Source organism: Ammospiza caudacuta, chromosome 1, assembly GCF_027887145.1.
Source record: "Ammospiza caudacuta isolate bAmmCau1 chromosome 1, bAmmCau1.pri, whole genome shotgun sequence".
Taxonomy (NCBI): Eukaryota; Metazoa; Chordata; class Aves; order Passeriformes; family Passerellidae; genus Ammospiza; species Ammospiza caudacuta.
Genome location: NC_080593.1, coordinates 7,272,095 through 7,290,847, shown reverse-complemented (window position 1 = coordinate 7,290,847; position 18,753 = coordinate 7,272,095). Strand labels below are relative to the sequence as shown.

Below are 18,753 nucleotides of genomic sequence, written 5' to 3'. Positions count from 1 at the left end.
TTTGGGTAGACAGTCCTCTGACTGGTGCCTGCAGACAGCACAGGGAGCACACCTATTTGCCTATTCTCAGTCTCCCATGGAAAGTAATTTTGCACCAGTTTGGGCCTGAGAACTTCCATAGTCCAGGTAAGGACAATGAATATTACAATTGTCCTGTATGAGGACAATTGAAGTCAGAAATACAGATAAACCAATTGCTCAAATACACTAATTTATTTGGCTTTTAAATCATTAGAACTATGCAATGCAGATTCATTTTGATACTTCCCTCCCAGCCTCTCTCAGCCTTGTTTCCTCAAGAGCTCTGCATTTACCTCTGGGTTTCCTTTGCATTTACGTCAGCACTGACTGTACTCTAGAATGAAAACAAAGATGCATCTATGGTATTTGGTACAAATAATCTTAAAAAGAATTATATTTGCATTTCTTTGGGCAGTGTAGGAAATCTTTGACAAATCTCCCTGTCACAGGGGAGTACTGGAAAAGTTAAGCTGAGAATTGTCCAATGGATAAAGCTTCTTTTTACACTTTTTCTCAGACATCCTGATCTCAAAGGCTATAATTTTTATTCCAGGTGTTATTGCTTTCAATAGTAACTGCATTAAATATAGATGTGAAAAAGTTCATCTCTGAAGATCTTTTAGCCTGAGTAAAGGAATAACGTTGAATGACTGAATAATTTTTTTAGATAGTTTCTGGCTGGAAGAGGTCTAGGATGGGAAGTTGCAATATTTTGGTTTTAAATGTAAGCTGGGTCACTTCTCTTTGATGGAGTATTTTATTTAAAGATTATTATGCTTTATAAATTAAAATTAATAAGAAACACACTTGTCTTTGATTGTACCAAGAGACTAATAGGCAATATCAAGTGTATTTTTGAGATGTTTTAATAATGAAACTGAAGTTTGTGCTAGTTCAATGACATCTTGATTAAAGTCTGGTTCTGCAGATGTTAAACAAGAAAGTTTTCACTTCTCTCTATTAGTAAACGGTCAACTTTTTGTCACCTTTCACTTGCCATGTTTCTGTTGCACATCTTTCCCACGCATCAGCATCCCTCAGCCTTTAGTATACACATATATAACATAAGTGGTAAATAGGAATAAACTACATGTTGCATTATTTTTTTTACCATGTACAAAAGAAAATACAGGGGAGAGTGAGGCCAAATGCAGAAAACATTTTCACCTGTTACCTGATAGCTCAATTAAAAAATCCTGTGAAAAATCTTGTAAATCAGAATCAGTTTGAAGCTGGAGTCAATATAGGAGTGAGTTTCCTATTTTAGCCTTGTTAATGTTTAGGGCTTTTGAAGCTTATTCTAGCTAGATGGCATCTTCCTTGCTTCCAGAGCTGTGCTCTTCATTTTATTGAGACTTGGGTGTAGAATTTTCTCAATTCTTAGAAGTAATAAAGATTTCTCAACTCTTAGAAGTAATCAAGTAGTGTTTAGAGAGGGAAAAAAAATACATCTTTCCTCATAGGTATTTCCATGAATGATTCTTGCTTGCTGTGGTTCTCTTGAACCTTGAGTATTTTAGCCCCTACTTAAGCACAGTTAAACTTTTACAGCTGTATTTAGGACTCCACGGTTCAGTGGTAGTGTAGTGGGAGCATGTGGCTTTTGCACACCTGTTAAAAAGATTCTTGAAAAGAGGGTAAGGCTTTCACTTGTGGAAGTGCCTGTGACCGTTAATTTGTGACTAGCCCTGCTGATGGCAGCACTAATTGAACCTTTTTATAAATCATTCCTGTACCATCTTCCAGAGTAAGGCTGTGGACAGATGTTCGTTTAACAAGACATCTGTGCTGGTTTAGGATGTTACTGTATCCCAGATGTTGCACTGCTTTTTAAGGTTATTAGCCCTGTTTTATGTATTTACTGCCATCAGTTTGCTCCATGGTTTGCAAAGCATACGAAAGAAGGTGGTTTCTTTTCTGAATGATGTAGAGGTTTCAACATTTTGAAAACAAGGAGTCAGCTCTTGAGTGGATCACGTGTACCTGTTTTTATAAGCCTGGAACAAAATGCATGGGGTGAGTAGGGTAGTTTTGATAGATGGTGTTGAACGAGCTGTCACGTGGGTTTGTTGGTAGCAACTTAGGGAAGACTTTCAGAAACTGGAGTCTGGCAGCAACTTCTGGGTAATCATAAACTAGTCCTGGCAGTGACAGGCATCTGAGGATAGTAGCTTTGTCAGTGATTTCATGTGTTCCAGGAAATGTTGGCCCATGGCCTTATCCCTGATCACTTTGTGGAAAGAATAAGATCCAAGATGTACTTTTGACCTACATTGTACTTGTCCAGTTATGGTGCTATTGCTGTGACTTTTCAAAAAACAAAGAAACACCAAAAAAAACCAAAAAATACCAAAAAAAACCCAAACAAACAAACAAAAAAAAGACCCCAAAAAAACCCAAAAAACCCCAATCGTGCAGAAAAGAGAAGAAAATAAACAGTGTCTCATTAGTGTCAGGTGAATAAGAGACTTTTCCATTCTCTCCCATGCTGCCCTCTGTGCATTCAGCAGAAGCTGCTCGGGTACCTGGTGATCTCCCAGTGGTATCCAAGTCCTCAGGGCTTTGAGGCAGCCTCAGCAGGGCTTTCCCCCTGTGCACAGGGAGTACCTAATGCTCTGCTGAGCCCTGTGAAAGGTTTTTTCTGGGCTTTTCTTCCCCCTCAGGGCTAAATTTAATTAGTTGCTTACCCAGAGAAGAATTACGAGATTTTTGTTTACCGTGGTATATTTAAAGATGGAGATTAATGAAAGGCATTAGCTAAAAAAGCTAATTGATAAAAAAAATTAAGAGTAGGTCACAAAGGATTTTGATAAATTACTCTATTTTGTTGGAGTAGGGGTAAAATTATTGTAGACAGTAATTATATTCAAATGGAGTCCTGTATTAATAAAAAAGTATAGTTTTGTCTTTGTTGTTGACTTTATTCCATGAAATGCTGAACGTGCTTTAAGCACTTCAAGAAGTTGCATTTCTCTCAGCAGATCTGTACTTTTGAGCAGAAACAGACATGCTCTTGTATTTTTTTCCTTCTAAATTGACCTCTGTTGTAGGAAAAAGGCAGGCAAGGAAGCCCTGGCAGGGACCTTGGCAGCCCTTCAGCCCGTCCCAAGCTCCCTGCCTGCCCACTGCCTAATATTTATTGTTTTCTGCCAGAGTGTGCATTGGTCAGGCTCTGCCTGTACATTTTGTTCTGTACATTTGGTGTGAGCTGCAGGAGATGTGGCTGGGCCGTGTTCAGTATTTCTGAGCTGCTGGGGGTTCTGCAGGGTGATGGAGTTGCTCCTCCTGGTAGGAGAGTTTAGGGTTGGGCTGCAGGATCTAGAGCAGGGCTGAGGTTGTGGTGTCCAATACAACAATTATGTTTCAGGACTGCCTGGCTTGGTGTGGGTGAAAGGCAGTAGTCATGGGCTGTTGTTTCATAATTGCTTTAAGTGTGTAAAAACTGGCCCTCAATGCCATCTTTTCCCTATTTCCTTCTCACATCTTTCTTCAGAAGGATGAACTTGAGAAGAAAGCAAGGCAAAGAATGGAGCACAGGCTGCTTTCCCCTCTGTATTTAAGGGCAAATTGAAATAAGTGTAGAGAAAAAAAAAATTAACAGGGTTTGTCAGTGGAAAAATGCAGTGTTATGCAAACCAGCCAAAAGCTTTATGTATAAAACTATTAAATAAAATGTTTAAACTTAGTGCAAATAACAAGAAACAATCCATTCTTATTACAAATGCTGATTGCAGTGATTAGGTGTGCTGTGTGGCCTTCTCAAATGGCATTTGTTGTGGAAACATTAAATTATAGTTGTCAGTACAGTGTATATTTCACTGTTTTGTGACTTGAATTATTTTTTTGCTCTAAGCCAAACATAAATTTGTAGGCTATAAAATCTCTTCTGATGATTGGGAAATGAATGTAAGCAGCAAAAATGAGTTAATGATATAATCTACCATGTTTTCCACTGTTTCTTCAGTTTTATTTAAAACCTGCACAACATTAAGAAGGTTTTTTTGTAGAATATTTGGGGAAGGGGAATAGCAAGGAAGCACCAGATATGGTTATATCTTCTGCTGAAAGAACCAGCTCTGTTTAATAAATTGGAACCTCTGTTTTTCCTTAGTGTTAAATAGGTTGCTAAAATAAAATAGGGAGTTCAAGGCACGAATACTGCTCTTGTTTAAACAAAATGTTTGAAAAGATTTTGTGAGGTACTTTGGTGTTTAATACATGAACTGTAGTTCAGTAGCAAATCTAAACTCATCTGTAAATGATTAAATAAACATAAACAGTCATCATCTTCCACTATCCAGCAAGTTTTGCCTCCAGGGTTGTGTTGGGGAATACTGAGAAGGGATATCTGTGAAAAAGTAGAATTATCATTTATGTTTGTGATGATTTTACAGTAATCCTTGTTTAGTATGGAGTTGAAACTTTTCGTTGCAGACAGGTAGTTGGTAGAAGAATAATTGGGATGGGATTTAGAAATAATCCCTGTCCTTAGCTGATTGTGTTGAGCATTCCTGCAGCAAGGGAAGTGTTCTCACTCACCTGCATTCCTGTCCTTTCACTGGTGCTGGAAGATGTGCTGGGATGTTGTGAAGAACTGCAAGAAATTTAATGCTTAAAAGCCTTTGGCTTCTTTACTTGCTGCTTTGTTTTTCTCAGTGTTAGAGGAGTGTTACCCTCCTTGCTGTAACTCAGTCTTGCTCTAAGAGCCTGTTCTATCCAGTGGCTGTGATATTCCATTTGCTCTGCTCCCTACTCTTTGTTACAAATGGGAATCCATCTGTGTGACCATCTCAGATCCTGCTGCCCGCAGTGTTTGTGTCATTCCCACTTCCAAAACGTGTCCCCATTCAGGCCAGCTCACTGGTCACTGTACTCCTGGATGGGCTGATGCAGTGGATGCAGGGAGGAGTGCAAGGCAGTTTCTTCTGGTCATTGTGCAGTTTATTCTGATTGGAAGTTTTGTGAAACGTGGGTTTTAAGAGACTACACTGGGAGCTTGTAAAGTGGCAAATAAGTGGAGGGGATGATTCTGTCTCTCATAAGAAGGCTGTTACTTATTTTGTGTGTTGTGGGTGTGCTGTCACTGCTTATGGGTAAGCAGCCAAAGGGAGCAATAACCTTGGAATCCCTAGGGTTCCATCTGTGCTCACGTTTTTCAGCATTGTCCTGAGCAAATTTTATAGGCATGCCAAGAAAAGTCCTCCTGTCCTTAATCTCTTCTTGCTTTTCCTTTTCACCCATCTCCTTTGTAAATTGAGTGGGAGGTTTTCAGGCTTTGGTTTGAGCCTCTTAGTTCTTGCTTTCCTCCTTCACAGAGACTAAAATGGTCCCAGCACAGTCTGAAGGGGTTGTCTTGCTAGGTAGTCCAAGGGAGTCAATCCTTTTCTAGCAGGAGAGCAACCTGCACAGATTGCAGAGATGGTTCCAGCTCTGCCCAGATCTTTGATCCAAGAGAGCCAAAGGCATTGCACGATAGCATTTCTTCTGTAGCTGATTTAGCAGCTCCAGTCCTGCGGAAATAGTTTGGATGGACCAAAGTGCTATAACAGACTGCACAAAAAAAGGAAATGCTGGTTTTGGAATGATTTAATCGCTTCAAAAAAAAAAAAAAAAAACCAAAACCTTTTCTCCCCAGTGCAGAACTAAACCCCAACCTTTCAGAGTGCTCTGTGAAAGAGGAACTGGAGGGGTTTTGTCTGGGGGGGAGGCGGGGTGCCCGTGTGCTGGCCTGCCCATTCAAGGCGTGTTGGTTGGGTGAATGGTTGCCTGGGAGCTCTGGACATCGGAACTGCTGAGATGCCCCAAACTGCTCAAAATTTGTGTACTTGGAATCAGAAGCTCCCAGGGTCTCCCAGGCTTTCCGTCAGCATGCCAGGCAGGTTGCCAAGTAGCCTGAAAATTTGGGAGGCGAGTTGCCAAGCTCTTGGCTCCCTTTCAAATGGGCTGCTGAACAGCTGGGAATCTGGATGCCTGGGCTTCTCAACAGCCCACCGTGATAGTTACTGAAGAGCCAGGCAGGGAAAAAAGGCTGGAATTTGTGGCACAAACCTGTCTGCTTTCCGTCAGACCTTGGTTGAAATTGAAACAAATCTGCCAGGTAGTTTAGTTTTGACAGGCTGTCCTCACGTGATGACTTTTTTAATGTGATGACATCTAGTCATCTCTCATAACATTTTACTTCATGTGTCAAAGTATTGTTTCACTGAAAATAATGTGTATTTCAGTTTCATTGCTTTAGCATCATTATTATTCTATGGAAATTTCTTCCAAGGGTGCTCTGTGTGGATCAGTCTCTATTTTATAGTAGCTGCTGCCCAGATTTTGGATGGTGTTCTCTCCTACCTGTCTATAGTTACATTTTACATGGAGCAGACAGGATGCTTGTGTCAAAATCTGGCTGAGTTAGCCTGTTGTTTGATCAGAAACAACAATAAAAGTTCATTATTGTGTTTTTCTTGTAAGAAGAATCAGATAAAATTAAAGGGCCAACTGCTGATTCAAGTGTACCTTGCTGGGGACATAAACCTAGAACAGGGAAAAAGGGGAGGAAGGTTCCAGTTTGTACAAGACTGAAGTAATGGGTTAGCTTCAATGTTGCATAATTAAGTGCTGACATTCTTCCCTCTAAATGAAGAGATTTAAATCACTTTTAAGAATTTTACACTTGCTTTTACATTTTTAATAATTTTTCAAATGCTTTCAGTCTAAAAAGAGTTTTTCCTTATGTTTGCAGGCCTCGGAGTAGAGGAAAAACTGCAGTGGAGGATGAAGACAGTATGGATGGTTTGGAGGCAGCAGAAACAGAAAACACTGTGGAAACAGGTACTGAGAATATAGTGCTGATGCTCTCTGGGTATTGCTTCTCTCTCAGAAATGCATTTAGTTATGCAGAACTTTGGTAGACAAGAAATAGTTCTTCCATTTTGTAGTATGAGATGTGCCATTTGGGAAGAATTAAAAGGAAAAAACCTTGATATTTAATTTAAAGCTATTGAAGCTATTAGTTTTAAATAGTGTAATGGGAATCTCTCTGTAGTGTAGATATGTAGAGGTTTTTTTCCTACTTCTGCAAGGCTGTATCTTACAAAAATAAATGCTCTGAAGTGGCAGCTGCTGTTTTTGGAATACCTGCCAAAATACACTACTACTTATTGACCTGTGTCTTCAGCTAACTACAGCAGACTATATACCAAAGGGATAACCAGGATAACCAAATGCTAATGCTTCCTGCTGCTGCTTAGGAAACAGGATAAATCTTTGTTCTTGCTTTGGTAAATATTTGTTGTGGTGGTACCAAAATGTTTCAGTTACCAGAGGGAGCTCATTGTTCTGGACTGAGTACTGTAGAAACAGTTTGTGATTTCTGTTCTGGCAGTTCAGGAGCCTAAAGAGACAAACAGATGAGCCAGCACATGAGATAAAGGCCATGGTGAAGAGCTGTCATCTCCTTGCCAGGCACGTGTCTGTAGCCATTTCCCTGTTTTTAACCAGGGATTGAGTGCAGAAGGATGAAACCCATCAGGAAAGATGATGTTGTGGCCACTTGGCAGAAGTTTGTTGGTTTGACAGAAAGAAGGCTTAAAAATGCTCAATGAAAATTGAGACCTAAGGATTTATAAATTTAATAAGGTGGCCCTGTATGTGTAATGAGAGCTGTGGAAGGAAGCACAAGCAGCAGAAGCTGTTGGTCAGGGCAGGAATGGCATGGAAGTGCCAGCTGAGTTAAGGGAGCTGTCCAGGTCTCCCAAAGCTGCTGAGTGGAGGAGGTGAAGTTGTAAAGCCCTTACAGATGAAGACAAGGGCTGTGCTTAGTGCGCATTTATGGGGACAACAAATAAAGGAGCTGAAAAGAGCCATTTTTGCAGCAGCATTTTTCATGGGCCATGCAGGAGCTTGGCTGCTGTGGTGAAAGCCACAGAGGAGGAGGAGGAGGCTGAAATTCTCCTGAGGATGGGCTTTGTGTGTACTTGCTTCCTCCTTGGATGTGGAATGATGCTGGGAAGTCTTGGTGCTTGTGACTTGAGGCTTTGGGGAGTGCCTGGAGTGTGTAGTCACAACTTCTGTTGAATTCAAGTGTTAATGGCATGTGGAAGGAGCCTAAATTAAAGCTTAATTCAGGGATGTTTCATTGTTTTATCCTACCTTTTGTTTTCCTGCCCCTGCAAATAAAAATGCTGGTGGTACTGAACTTGGGTGATCTTTTGCAGCTTCTACAAGTAGGTAATTACTAGTTAATGGACTAATAAATTAATATATTAAGTGGAAAAGTTGGAGCAGGTATTTGTGTATAGAAAAACAGTGCAGTGTAAAGGAGGACTAGTTCTAATTCTGTTACTACATCATTATTACTATGTTATGATGATGATGATTACTTTTCCTGTCCTATGTGGTAGAAGCATTCTTATGAAAGTCAGTGAAGGGGGCAAAAACTGTCCCCTTAAAGTGATAAGTTCTATAAATTTTTCTAAATATGTTTAAGAAAAAAAAAAAAAAAAACAAACCTAAAAATAAATTCAAACCTTTCAACTGGTACACTGCTGTGTTGAGAATTCAGTGATAGCTGTATTTTATTTTTGCTTTGTTTTTAACAAAGTTCCTCGACAGAAACCTGAGAGCAGTCTCTGATTCAGAAGAGGGAAGAATACATAATTATTTTAAGGCTCTGAGAGTGTATATGGATAAGTCTCTCCATTATCTTTCATCAGAATAGTCCTGAGTGTCACAGGTGGCTGATACCCATTTCTGAAGGTGTGGGCAGCGTGATGGAAATCCTGATGGACCAAGACCCCAGAAGTTCTGCTGCTGGAAGTGAGGCAGCATCACCTCAGTGCTGAGCCCAGGATGGATTTACAGACTGTGCTCCTCACTGAAAAGATACCTAGTAAATATACATATGTCTGAAATCCCATTTTTCAGGGAGCAAAAATAGATTTGAAAGAGCATTATCATGTTGAGCAGTTTGATAGAGACAGAATCACAATTATGTTATTTTAAAAGCAGGGCACCATGTGACTTGCTAGAGGTTTAATCATATTATCTGAATAGGCTGCTGCCTATAAAACTTACTCTAAGCACTTACCTGAGTTAGTACACAAGTGTGGGAGAAGGAATAATCTCAGTTTGTGGTTCTGTTTAAAACTGTGTAGATTAAATTGAAGGGTATTTCTATACTAGTTTATTAATTTCTGCTTCAACTAGAAAAGGATTTTGTTTTCTTTGCTTTCCAAGAGTTGTCTTCCCAGAAAATTTTTGCAATAGTTGGCAAACCAAAACACAATATAATAATACTACAGAAGTTGAAATTAATTGTCTAAGGATCCTGACATGTAATTTATGACATATTTTGAGTCTCTGTGTTCCTAGCTTCCTTTCCATTGTTTGATTCGTACATTGAGAATAATCAGAAATTCTGTTACTGTGTGAGTTTGGGATTTTGAGGTTGTTTCTGTTTTGTTTTATTTAATTAAGTTTCATAAAATGAGAGAAGTTGTGTTCAGTATAATGAGCTCTGCTTTTAGGGAAGGAAGCAATGCAGGAGGAGTAAGAACTCCCCTCTCAGGGAGGGAAAAAAGGAAATGCCCCATATAATCCCACCAAAGATAAAGAAATGTTTAGCAGCTGTCAAATATTTTATGGGGAGCAAAGCAGGGAGTGTGCAAGTACTAAACATTATTTCCATTTCTAACGTTGACAGAAATATTTGTTTAAATAAATAAAAAAGACAAAAATTCTTCCCAAAGGGGCTCTTTTGCAATGCTGAGGCACAGTCATTTTAATTGCAGTTTGGGAAACAAGTTACTGCCCTTCCCAAAATTCTGTGATCTCACATGTGAAGCGAGGCAGAGTTGGAAGCAGAGCAGGGTGAGCCGTGTGCTGCTCTGATCAGTTCAGTATGGCTGCTTCTCCTGCCAACTGCAGCAATTCCTGAGCCCTGTCCCTGTTCTGCCAAGTACTAAGTTCCCTTTGGTGTAGATGAATTCTTAAGGACGGAAAGAGAGGAGGAGGGATTTGGAATTGGAGAAAGGAAATTCTGGAATTTTGGAAAAAAAGAGCTGTTTGGAGCTAAGTAAACTTTTTTTCCTGAAAAAAAGGGTGTTGACAACTGCTTCTACTGAATCAATAGATTTTCAGCTTCTTGTAAACCTCAGGACAGACTCCTTTCATTTACCCACAGCCCTGTCTCTCTTGCTGATCCTTTGGCTCCTCACTTCACGTCTGTTCTGCTCTTCAGCTTTGTATTTGTCTTTCCAGCTGTCTGCTCCTTCGTTTTTCTTCACTGTGGTTCCCCCAGTGGTGTTGCACTGGTGTTTCTCTGTCCAGCTGATGTTGTGGTTGCCCATTCTTCCCATCCTTTTGGCACCACAGCATCGTAGCATGGTTAAGGATGGCTGGGACCTCTGGGGATCCTCTGCTCCCAGCCCTGCTCCAGGAGGGTCACCCGGAGCTGCCTGTCCAGGACCATGTCCAGCTTTTATCTCCAAGGCTTGAGGCTCTACAGCCTGCCCTGCACAGCCTGTGCCAGTGTTCAGGAACCCTCACAGTAAAAAATGATTTCCTGATGGTCAGAGGGAGCCTCCTGTGTTTTCGTTTGTGCCTGGTGGTCCTGTCAACACCTTCTACCTTTCTGGTTATCAGTAAAATCCTGTTTGCTGCAAAATGCTGAGTTCCCCTCTGGATCCTCTTGTGCTGCTCCTCTCTGTAAGAACAGTTTTCTTCTGATGAGTGAGTTTCTCATGGCCAAGAATATGCAAACCAGAAAATTCTGGAAAGCACGAGGCTTTGTGCACAGGGATATATTCAAATATAAAACTGCTAATCCAAAGAAAGAAATAATACACCAAGAAGCTCCTGATATGCTTTCTGTAGGTTTGGTAGCCCTTTTGCTACTAATGAAGACTTGGCTTCTGTTTCTTTTCCCCATCTTCTGTTAGTTTCAGCAAGTTTCTGTACTTGATATTTTCTTGGCTCTGCATTTAAGTTGAAACTGAATTCTCTGTGTTAATTATCTGATTATTCCCTTTTTTTTGGAGAACACTTGTGAAATATCCCAACTCATTCTAGGGTCTGTAATTCTTCCTGTCTATGTCCCACCATAAAAGTGTTTGAGATTCAGATCAGGGATAAATGCAATAAAATAAGTTTATTTGGACTGCTGAATCTCTTTGGTTAGGTATTTATTTTGTTAACTATCAATACCATGTCAACCAGCTCTTACAGCAGTGCTTTCCACCAGACCCTCAACTCCCCATAGTGTTCAGAAGCCTCTGATAATACATAAAAGAACCTGGGTGATTTAATCAGCCAGTAGTTCCTTATCTAGACATTATTGTTGTTAGTAACATTTTTATCAGACCCAGTGATGTTTGGCCAGTTCATTTCTTGTTGGACTCCACATTGACTTCCTGAAGATGGAGCTTCCTCTGACCAGACTCATTTGTCTCTGGGCAAAGCACTGAAGAACCAGAAACAAACACTTCTCAGTGGAGCAAAGTTATTCATGCACAAGTTGCCAGAGATTTTTGGACTAATTCAGAATCTCATCAACTTGGAAGCAGCCTGAAAAGCCCTTTCCTAGAGAAAAAAAAAATCTGCATTATCCTGCTTATTAAAGGAAATAGAGGCATCCTTTTGCAATTATATGAACCACGCTGAGATGAACCTGTCATTGAAGCAAAGTAAAACACACCTGAGAGCAAGTCCTGGTCTGGGTGAATCGATGGCAAAAGCTCTTGGCAATGTGTTTTAATACCAAAATCCAGTTTTAAAATCCAGGCAGATACTTTGGCCTCATCATTACCACCCATTCCTTCTCAAATTAATGAAGGGAAGAATTAACACTACTGAGGGCTTTCTTGTAGATTAAACTTGGCCATGCAATTTGTGGCAAATACGTGCTTAGAAATGCACTTAAATATTTTTAAGGCAACTAATATTCTATGTACTCATTAGAAAAGGAGTAATTTCTTCTTTCTCATGCTCCTGACTCTTACCTGCTCAGCCACTGGAAAAATTAGCAGAACTGAAGCATGTTGTTGTAATTATTATAAGCATCTTATTATTTTTGCTTTATGTTCTGGTGATTTGTTTGTAATGAGGAAAGCAAACAAAAGAGGAGGTTACTTGATATTTGCATTTAAACCATTACAGGCTTATTCAATAATACCATTTATCATCATGCACACTTAAAATGGGCCATTTACAAAAATCTGATTTTTTTTTTTTGCTTTTTGTCTGATACCTCTGTCTCAGGTGTTTTGAAAGCTGGGGAAATCAGTTAATTCCAAATCAATTTTAACTTCACTGAGTTTTTCATTCTGGAGGTTATTTCTGAAATGCAACTTTCTGGTTTTGCTTATTTATTCAGTAGTGGTTTTGCAGTTTTGGTATCAAACTATGCTTTATTAAACATAATCCAACAGGTTTTGAAAGTTTCCCAAAACCTAGAATTTTCCACATCTCCATTACCTTGATGTTTAACTCTGCTGCTGTGTCATGAGTGATGTGATGGAAGATCTGCATGGCCATTACCAGTCAAATACACTGAAATAGTTGCATGTGCTTTGTGTGTTATATGCTCTTCTCCTCACTGGAAAGAGGGGCTGCTCTGTGTATGTTTTAGTTCATAAAATCACAGAATGGTCTGGGTTGGTAGAGACCTCAAACATCATCTTCTTCCACCCCTTCTGCCATGAGCAGGAACCACTTATTAATTCTGTAGACCTGTCTTAATTTTTATTACAGTAACGCTGTGTTGAGGCTGACTCTTCAGTTTGGTAAAAGAAATAGAAGAGAAATTCACTGATGATTAATTAAAATCACAGTATAAACCAGGCTGATGTTGGAGTCCCACAAATACCTACCCTGGTAGCCCTTTTCTAGGTCAGGTTCAAAGGGGAAGAACATAGTGGGTAAAATGAACTTATTTATGATAATAAAAGAGGTACCCATTAAATGACTCTTAATTCAATAGTAGTTCATGTAAAAGAACATGCAGGGCAAAATTACCATCCTGCTTTTATGTAAACAAAAATCACTCTCAGATAGCTTTTGCTACCTGAGCAATTGGTGCTTCAGTTCTTCTGAGAATTGCAGAAGCTTTCATAAGTCAAAGAGAGAAGGAAATTCTAGGAATTACTGGCAAAGGGATAAGCAGAATGAAGCATCAGTGAGGGTTTTTGTCTCTTTTTACTGTTTCTTTATAAACCCTTGGCATATTAAATGCCACGTGCAGTTCTGCTTTGCCTTCTCCAAAAGGATGAGCTGTAATTGGGAAAGTACAGGAAAGGCCAACAAGTATGGCAAGAAGTAATAACTTCTGTGTGGGGATCAGTTAAGGTAAAACCCTCAATCTGAAGTGATTTCACTGAGGAGGAATGTAATAGGGTCCAAAAAATGATGAGTGGTGTGGAGAAAATGAACAGGGCACAATGACTCACGTTGTTGTGCAGCACAGAAATTAGGGGACATCAGGTGGTGTTCATAGAGTGCAGGGGCAGGTGCATTTGCACTCAGCAGCTGCTGCAATTACAGAATTATTGTTCCTGGATGCTTTGGGCATGAGCAGCTTGACATGGGTTTCAAGAAGACCTAAACAAATAAGTAGAAAAATAATCAGATCAGTGCTGGTGAATACCACTCCTGGCTTAGTCGTGGAGGTTCCATGTTTTGATTATCCATAATCTGGTTTCATGTTTTTTAGGTGATCAGAATTTAAATGGTCCCACTTTGAGAATCTTGGTTTTATTTTATAACTAATACAAAATTTGCATTTATTTTCTGTACAAAATGTGTTTAACAGTTAAGAACTTACTGAATGAGAGGTATCAAAATATACAGTGGAATGTAAAAAACTTCAGGTTTTTTTCTTGTCTCTGTCTAACACCTGTTGCAGTAAGTAAATCAGAGAATTATAGAATAGTTTGGATTGGAAAGGACCTTAAAGATCATTTAGTTCCAACCCTCCTGCCATGATCAGGGACCCACAGACCACGTTTCTCAAAGCCCCATCCAACCTGGCCTTGAGCACTTCCAAGGATGGGACATCCCCAGCTTCTCTGGGCAGCCTGTGTCAGAATCTCACCACCTTCACAAGAAGAATTATTTTCTAATAGTAATCTAAAACTACCCTCTTCTAGATTATTGTAAAAGATTTCTGCACCTAAGAGATCTGTGCATGTGACTTCCTCAGCCACTGGCAGGAGAGGTGATGCTGCTGTCAAATTGTGTCCAGAGCAGTAACAGAATTATGAACTCTGAATACTGGAAACTTGTTTTGTTCCTAAACTGGGACAGTGAGTGAAACTTGCTAATTGCAGTACTGGGTAGTGTCATGGTTTATCCCAGCTGTCTGCTCAGTACCACACACGTGCCCCCTCACTCCTTGTCCCACTGGGATGGGGAGGAGAACTGGATCTAGGTAAAACCCCAGGGTGAGCCCCTGGCACAGGTTGCCCATGGGAGCTGTGGCTGCTCCATCTCCCTGAATGTTCAAGGATGGATTGGATGGGGCTCTGAGCAGCCTGGTCTAGTGAAAGCTGTCCCTGCTCATGGCAGGAGGTTGGAATTGGATAATCTTCAAGGTCCCTTCCAACCCAAACCATTCTGTGATCTATTGGGCATGGTGTTCTATGGTTTGGAGTATCCCTCTGGCCAGTTGGGATCAGCTGCCCTGGCCATGCCCTCCCCTGGCTCAGTTTTGCATCTCTTTGCTGGCAGAGCATGGGAAACTGAAGAGTCTTTGATTTAGAGTAAACATTGTTTAGCAACAACTAAAACATCAGTGTGTTACCAAAATTAAATCTCATCCTAAATCCGAAACACAGCACCATACCCAATACTGAAGAAAATTGACTATGCTAGCCAAGCCCAGGACAGGTAGGGATTTTAAACTCATAATTTGCATTCCCTTGCTTTAAGGTTTCTTTTCATATTGTTGCTACACTGACCAGGTTTTTGTCTGTCAGAGCTCCTGGAGCATTTTGGTGTGTTTGTAGTTCTGCAGACCCCTGTGGGGCAGGGTAAAGCACCTGGTGCCATTGGCTGCTTCCTGACACAGCACTGCCCCTTCCTTGTGCAGAAATAGCTGTGGCTGCCTTCAAAAGCTCCTTATTCCCTCTCACAGAACATCTTGGTAGGCAACAGTTGAGACCCCTGGGATCTCCTACTGTGTTTGGTGATCTTGGTATTTTCCAGCCTGCAATACTTTCTGTTTTTAGTGAAAGTTTTGGAAGCTCATGACATGTGCTTCATTGTCTGCCTAATCAGTAGGTCTGACAGTAGTTAAATAGTCAACCTGCTGCACCTAAATATTAATTTAATAGTAGAATATTAATTTTATGTTTATGACAGCTCTTTGGGGTTTGTTTGGGTTTTTTTTTAAGTGTCACTTCATAATGAGTATTATAATATCTTAAAGATTTTTTTTCTGGTAGAACTCTTACAGTATTTTTAGGTTTTGACTTGACAGGTAGTTTCTGAGTATTTAGAAGAAAATTTTTTTGGATATGCTGATGTCTGTCCTTTGCCTGATTGCTGCACATACATCTCCTTATTCTGCTTTATGTTTACCAATTTAGCTTGTAGAATAGGACCTTGTGATTGCAAAAAATGGAAAAGGATTGTTTGTAAAGAAACAAAAGAACATTTAAGATCTTAAGTTGATGTTTCTTCATCACATCCCCAAAGAAAGCTGTGATCCTGTAATAAAATCCCAGCCATCCCCAGTTTCCTGCTTTCCACAAGCCCTGCCACAGGTGGAGGGCTCTCAAAAACCAGGGCTGCCCTCCTGAGCCTGCATGTCCCATGTGTGTCTCACATGGAGAGAGGCTTCCAAGGACTTTGGAGATAGAGCAGGAAATTAGCAGCACAATTATTACTCAGAATGTTGTAAATCTCTGCATAAGACATGTAAATAAGGAGACCAGCTCCCCTTAGGAAGGTGGGTAGTCAACATAATCAGCTGGGGGTGCTATGTGCTGTTTGTTATTTTCTTTGAGTGTTCTCTGCATTCTGCACTATAAAGGGGAATAAAAATAATAAGAAATCTTTGAACCTCTTTGTTTTTCTCCTCCTTGAAAAACCCAAATTAAAACTTGAATAGTGTTAAAAGATAAGGATTGTCTTTTCACCACTGCATACATATTACTGAAGTAAATGTGATGGAGATGTTAATTAAAAGAGAAAATTAATACAAGTGCTGTAAATCTTACCAGTCCCAGTGACTTCCCTGCATATCTGTCCCCTGTCACTGTTAGGCAACTTGATTTTTTTTCCCTTGTATTTCATGTCTCCATCCTTGGAGATGCTCAAAAACCATCTGGGCAGCTGGCTTTGCTGGCCCTGCTTGAGCAGGGGTTTGGACAAGGTGGCTCTGGGCTGTATTCCAGCCTCTACCAGATGTGATTCTGTGAGTTACTCAAGTTGGGTAGCATGTGGAAGTCTCAAGCCTTTTGATGGCCCATGTGGACAGGAACTTTAGTCCTTGTACTTTTGGAGGTTTTCTTTTAATAGGAAAAGTAAACTTTCCTGTCCTCAGCAGCCAGGTGAGAAAAAACTATGAATGCAATTGTATTCAAGTAAGAAAAAAATTTAAGTGCAGTGTTTCCTAGTATTTTCCTAAAGTTTCAGTAAAGGGTAATGACATAAAAACTAACTTAGAGACTCTGGGGAATTGTACAACTAGGTTTTAAAATCTCAGTCTCCCCACTAACCACTATACAGAGGCAAGACCTTCATGGTGCCAGAAACAATCATGAGAAGAGGATGCAAAATAAAGCATTACATATGAATCTGCAAATGAGCTTCCCATCTATTAATCATCCATGGATCTTTCATTCCCAGTAGCTTCAAAGTAGAATGTCATAACCAAATCTGATGATGTTCATTAAGCATACTGTGCCAGCTGCTTCCAAGAACATCTCTGAGTTGTATCTGAGATGTCTCCTTGCCAGGCCGCTGCTGAGATCCTAGGAATTTGACTCATGAAATGCATGAAGTGCTCCTGTTCTTCCTTCATCTTCCGCAGGAAAACTTTCACAAAGTTTTTTTTTTCCATAAGTAACCCACAAAATGTTCATTCTGTTTAGTGAGCACCGTGTTTTCAGTCTTCCAACGGCATATTGAGGCACAGTTTGCTTTATTGCAGAGACAGCAACTGAGATGTTGTTTGTCTCATTTAGTATAATTTGGGTCCCTCCTTCTCTGGAGAAGCAAACAGCAGGGGAAATGCACCATAAGGATGTAAGCTCCTATAGTTGTCATGTGTAGTGAAACAATCTGTGTCTTCTCACACAGCCCAGAGTTCCTGGGAGTGGCTGAGAGCGCCCCTGAACTTGGCCTTCCCGGAGTGCTGGGTGCCCAGTAATGGTAATGAGCTGAAAGCTGGCACAGAGTAAATGGCTTTTTTCCTTGCCTCGATTGAAAGTTTCAGCAGGCACACAATCAAGCCAGAGTTCCTTTTGCACAGTTTAACTGGGTTAAAGAAAGTGGCCGGGATGGATCAGAGCAGGGCCAGGGTTTCCGGTGGTCTTCCTGGAGCGCCTCAGGCGTGGCTGTCCCGGGCTGTGCTGTGGGGTTTGTTCTGAGGGCTTTGGCGTCTGCCTGTCTTCTGGGTGTTTATGTTTTGCTCTCTTTGTTGAGGTTGCATTTAGAAATTTGGGGGTTACTGGCACAAGATTGTCCTTTGGATCCAACATTCTTGGAAATGCACCGCAGACCGTTCTGAATGGCTCTGCTGGATGCTGCCTGCTTCGGGAATCTTCATCCAGGAAACATCCAGGGGTGTTTGTTCAGATGTGCCAGAAACTGAGGGTGTGGGGTTTGGGTTTATTTTGTTTTCTTTTCCGTACAGAGACATTTACTATTACAAGGGATGCATTCCCATGGGGATATTTATTTAGTGTAAAATCAAGATCCAGCATGTTTGTTCAGAATAGGTTGGTGAAAAGGATTTAACACAATCCATTGGGATTTTGGACAGGTAGTCACTTTGGATGTTTCAGGTGCCCAAAAAACATTTCAGATGTATGTTACTGAGTTGTTTAACTGAAGTAGGAGATGCAGTTTCAATTTGCACCAGCTCAGATAAATACTTGGAACACTCAGTCATAACCAGGAATTATTTTTTTTCCTTTATATTGTGTTTCTCGTCACTGTGGTTTGAGGTGTTCACTGAGGGTTTTAAATGTTACACATTGTCTTCCTAAATGAGTTCACGTTAGGTTAAAGAAAAATCTTCCTTCCAATCTCTGTGCATGAAACAAGACAGATTTCCCATTTTCCATGTGCTGTAGCAGGCGTATGATTTCAGTATTTCAGACCAAGCTGCACAGTTTTATGTTCTGAGAATTTTCCTCTCTTTTCTTGGTTTTATTTATAAGATTAAAGCTTGTAGCAGGTTTTTATGCGTGCCCACCCATGTGGCAGATTCTTCTACCCTTTCATTTCTCCACTTGTCATTTATCCTTTGCAATATTTAATTATATTTTGACACGTATGTTAATTTTTAAAAAAATGTGAATATATCTTCTGCTGAAGTTTTCTAAATAATCTGCTGCTTTACTCTAACTGGACTTCTTTGCAAGAGCTGTATGTACTGGCCTGTGAGCTCAAACCCATGTTCACTGGGAATTTTGAAGGGGACCAAAATGGCACTGCCATGAGACAGATCTAGAAGCCATGGACACAGGCAGCATGAGGCACATGTATCTTAAGCTGGATATGTCAAAGCACATC

At 40.4% G+C, this 18,753-nt stretch overlaps 1 protein-coding gene across 1 annotated transcript in view; it reads left to right on the top strand.

The window, feature by feature from the left end:
* The window catches only part of KMT2C (lysine methyltransferase 2C), a 187,815-nt gene that overhangs the window by 39,291 nt on the left and 129,771 nt on the right, over positions 1 to 18,753 (top strand). The window contains exon 2 of the mRNA XM_058809368.1: positions 6,755 to 6,843. Coding sequence (XP_058665351.1) covers positions 6,755 to 6,843 — 89 coding nt within the window. The remainder of the gene's footprint in view (positions 1 to 6,754; positions 6,844 to 18,753) is intronic.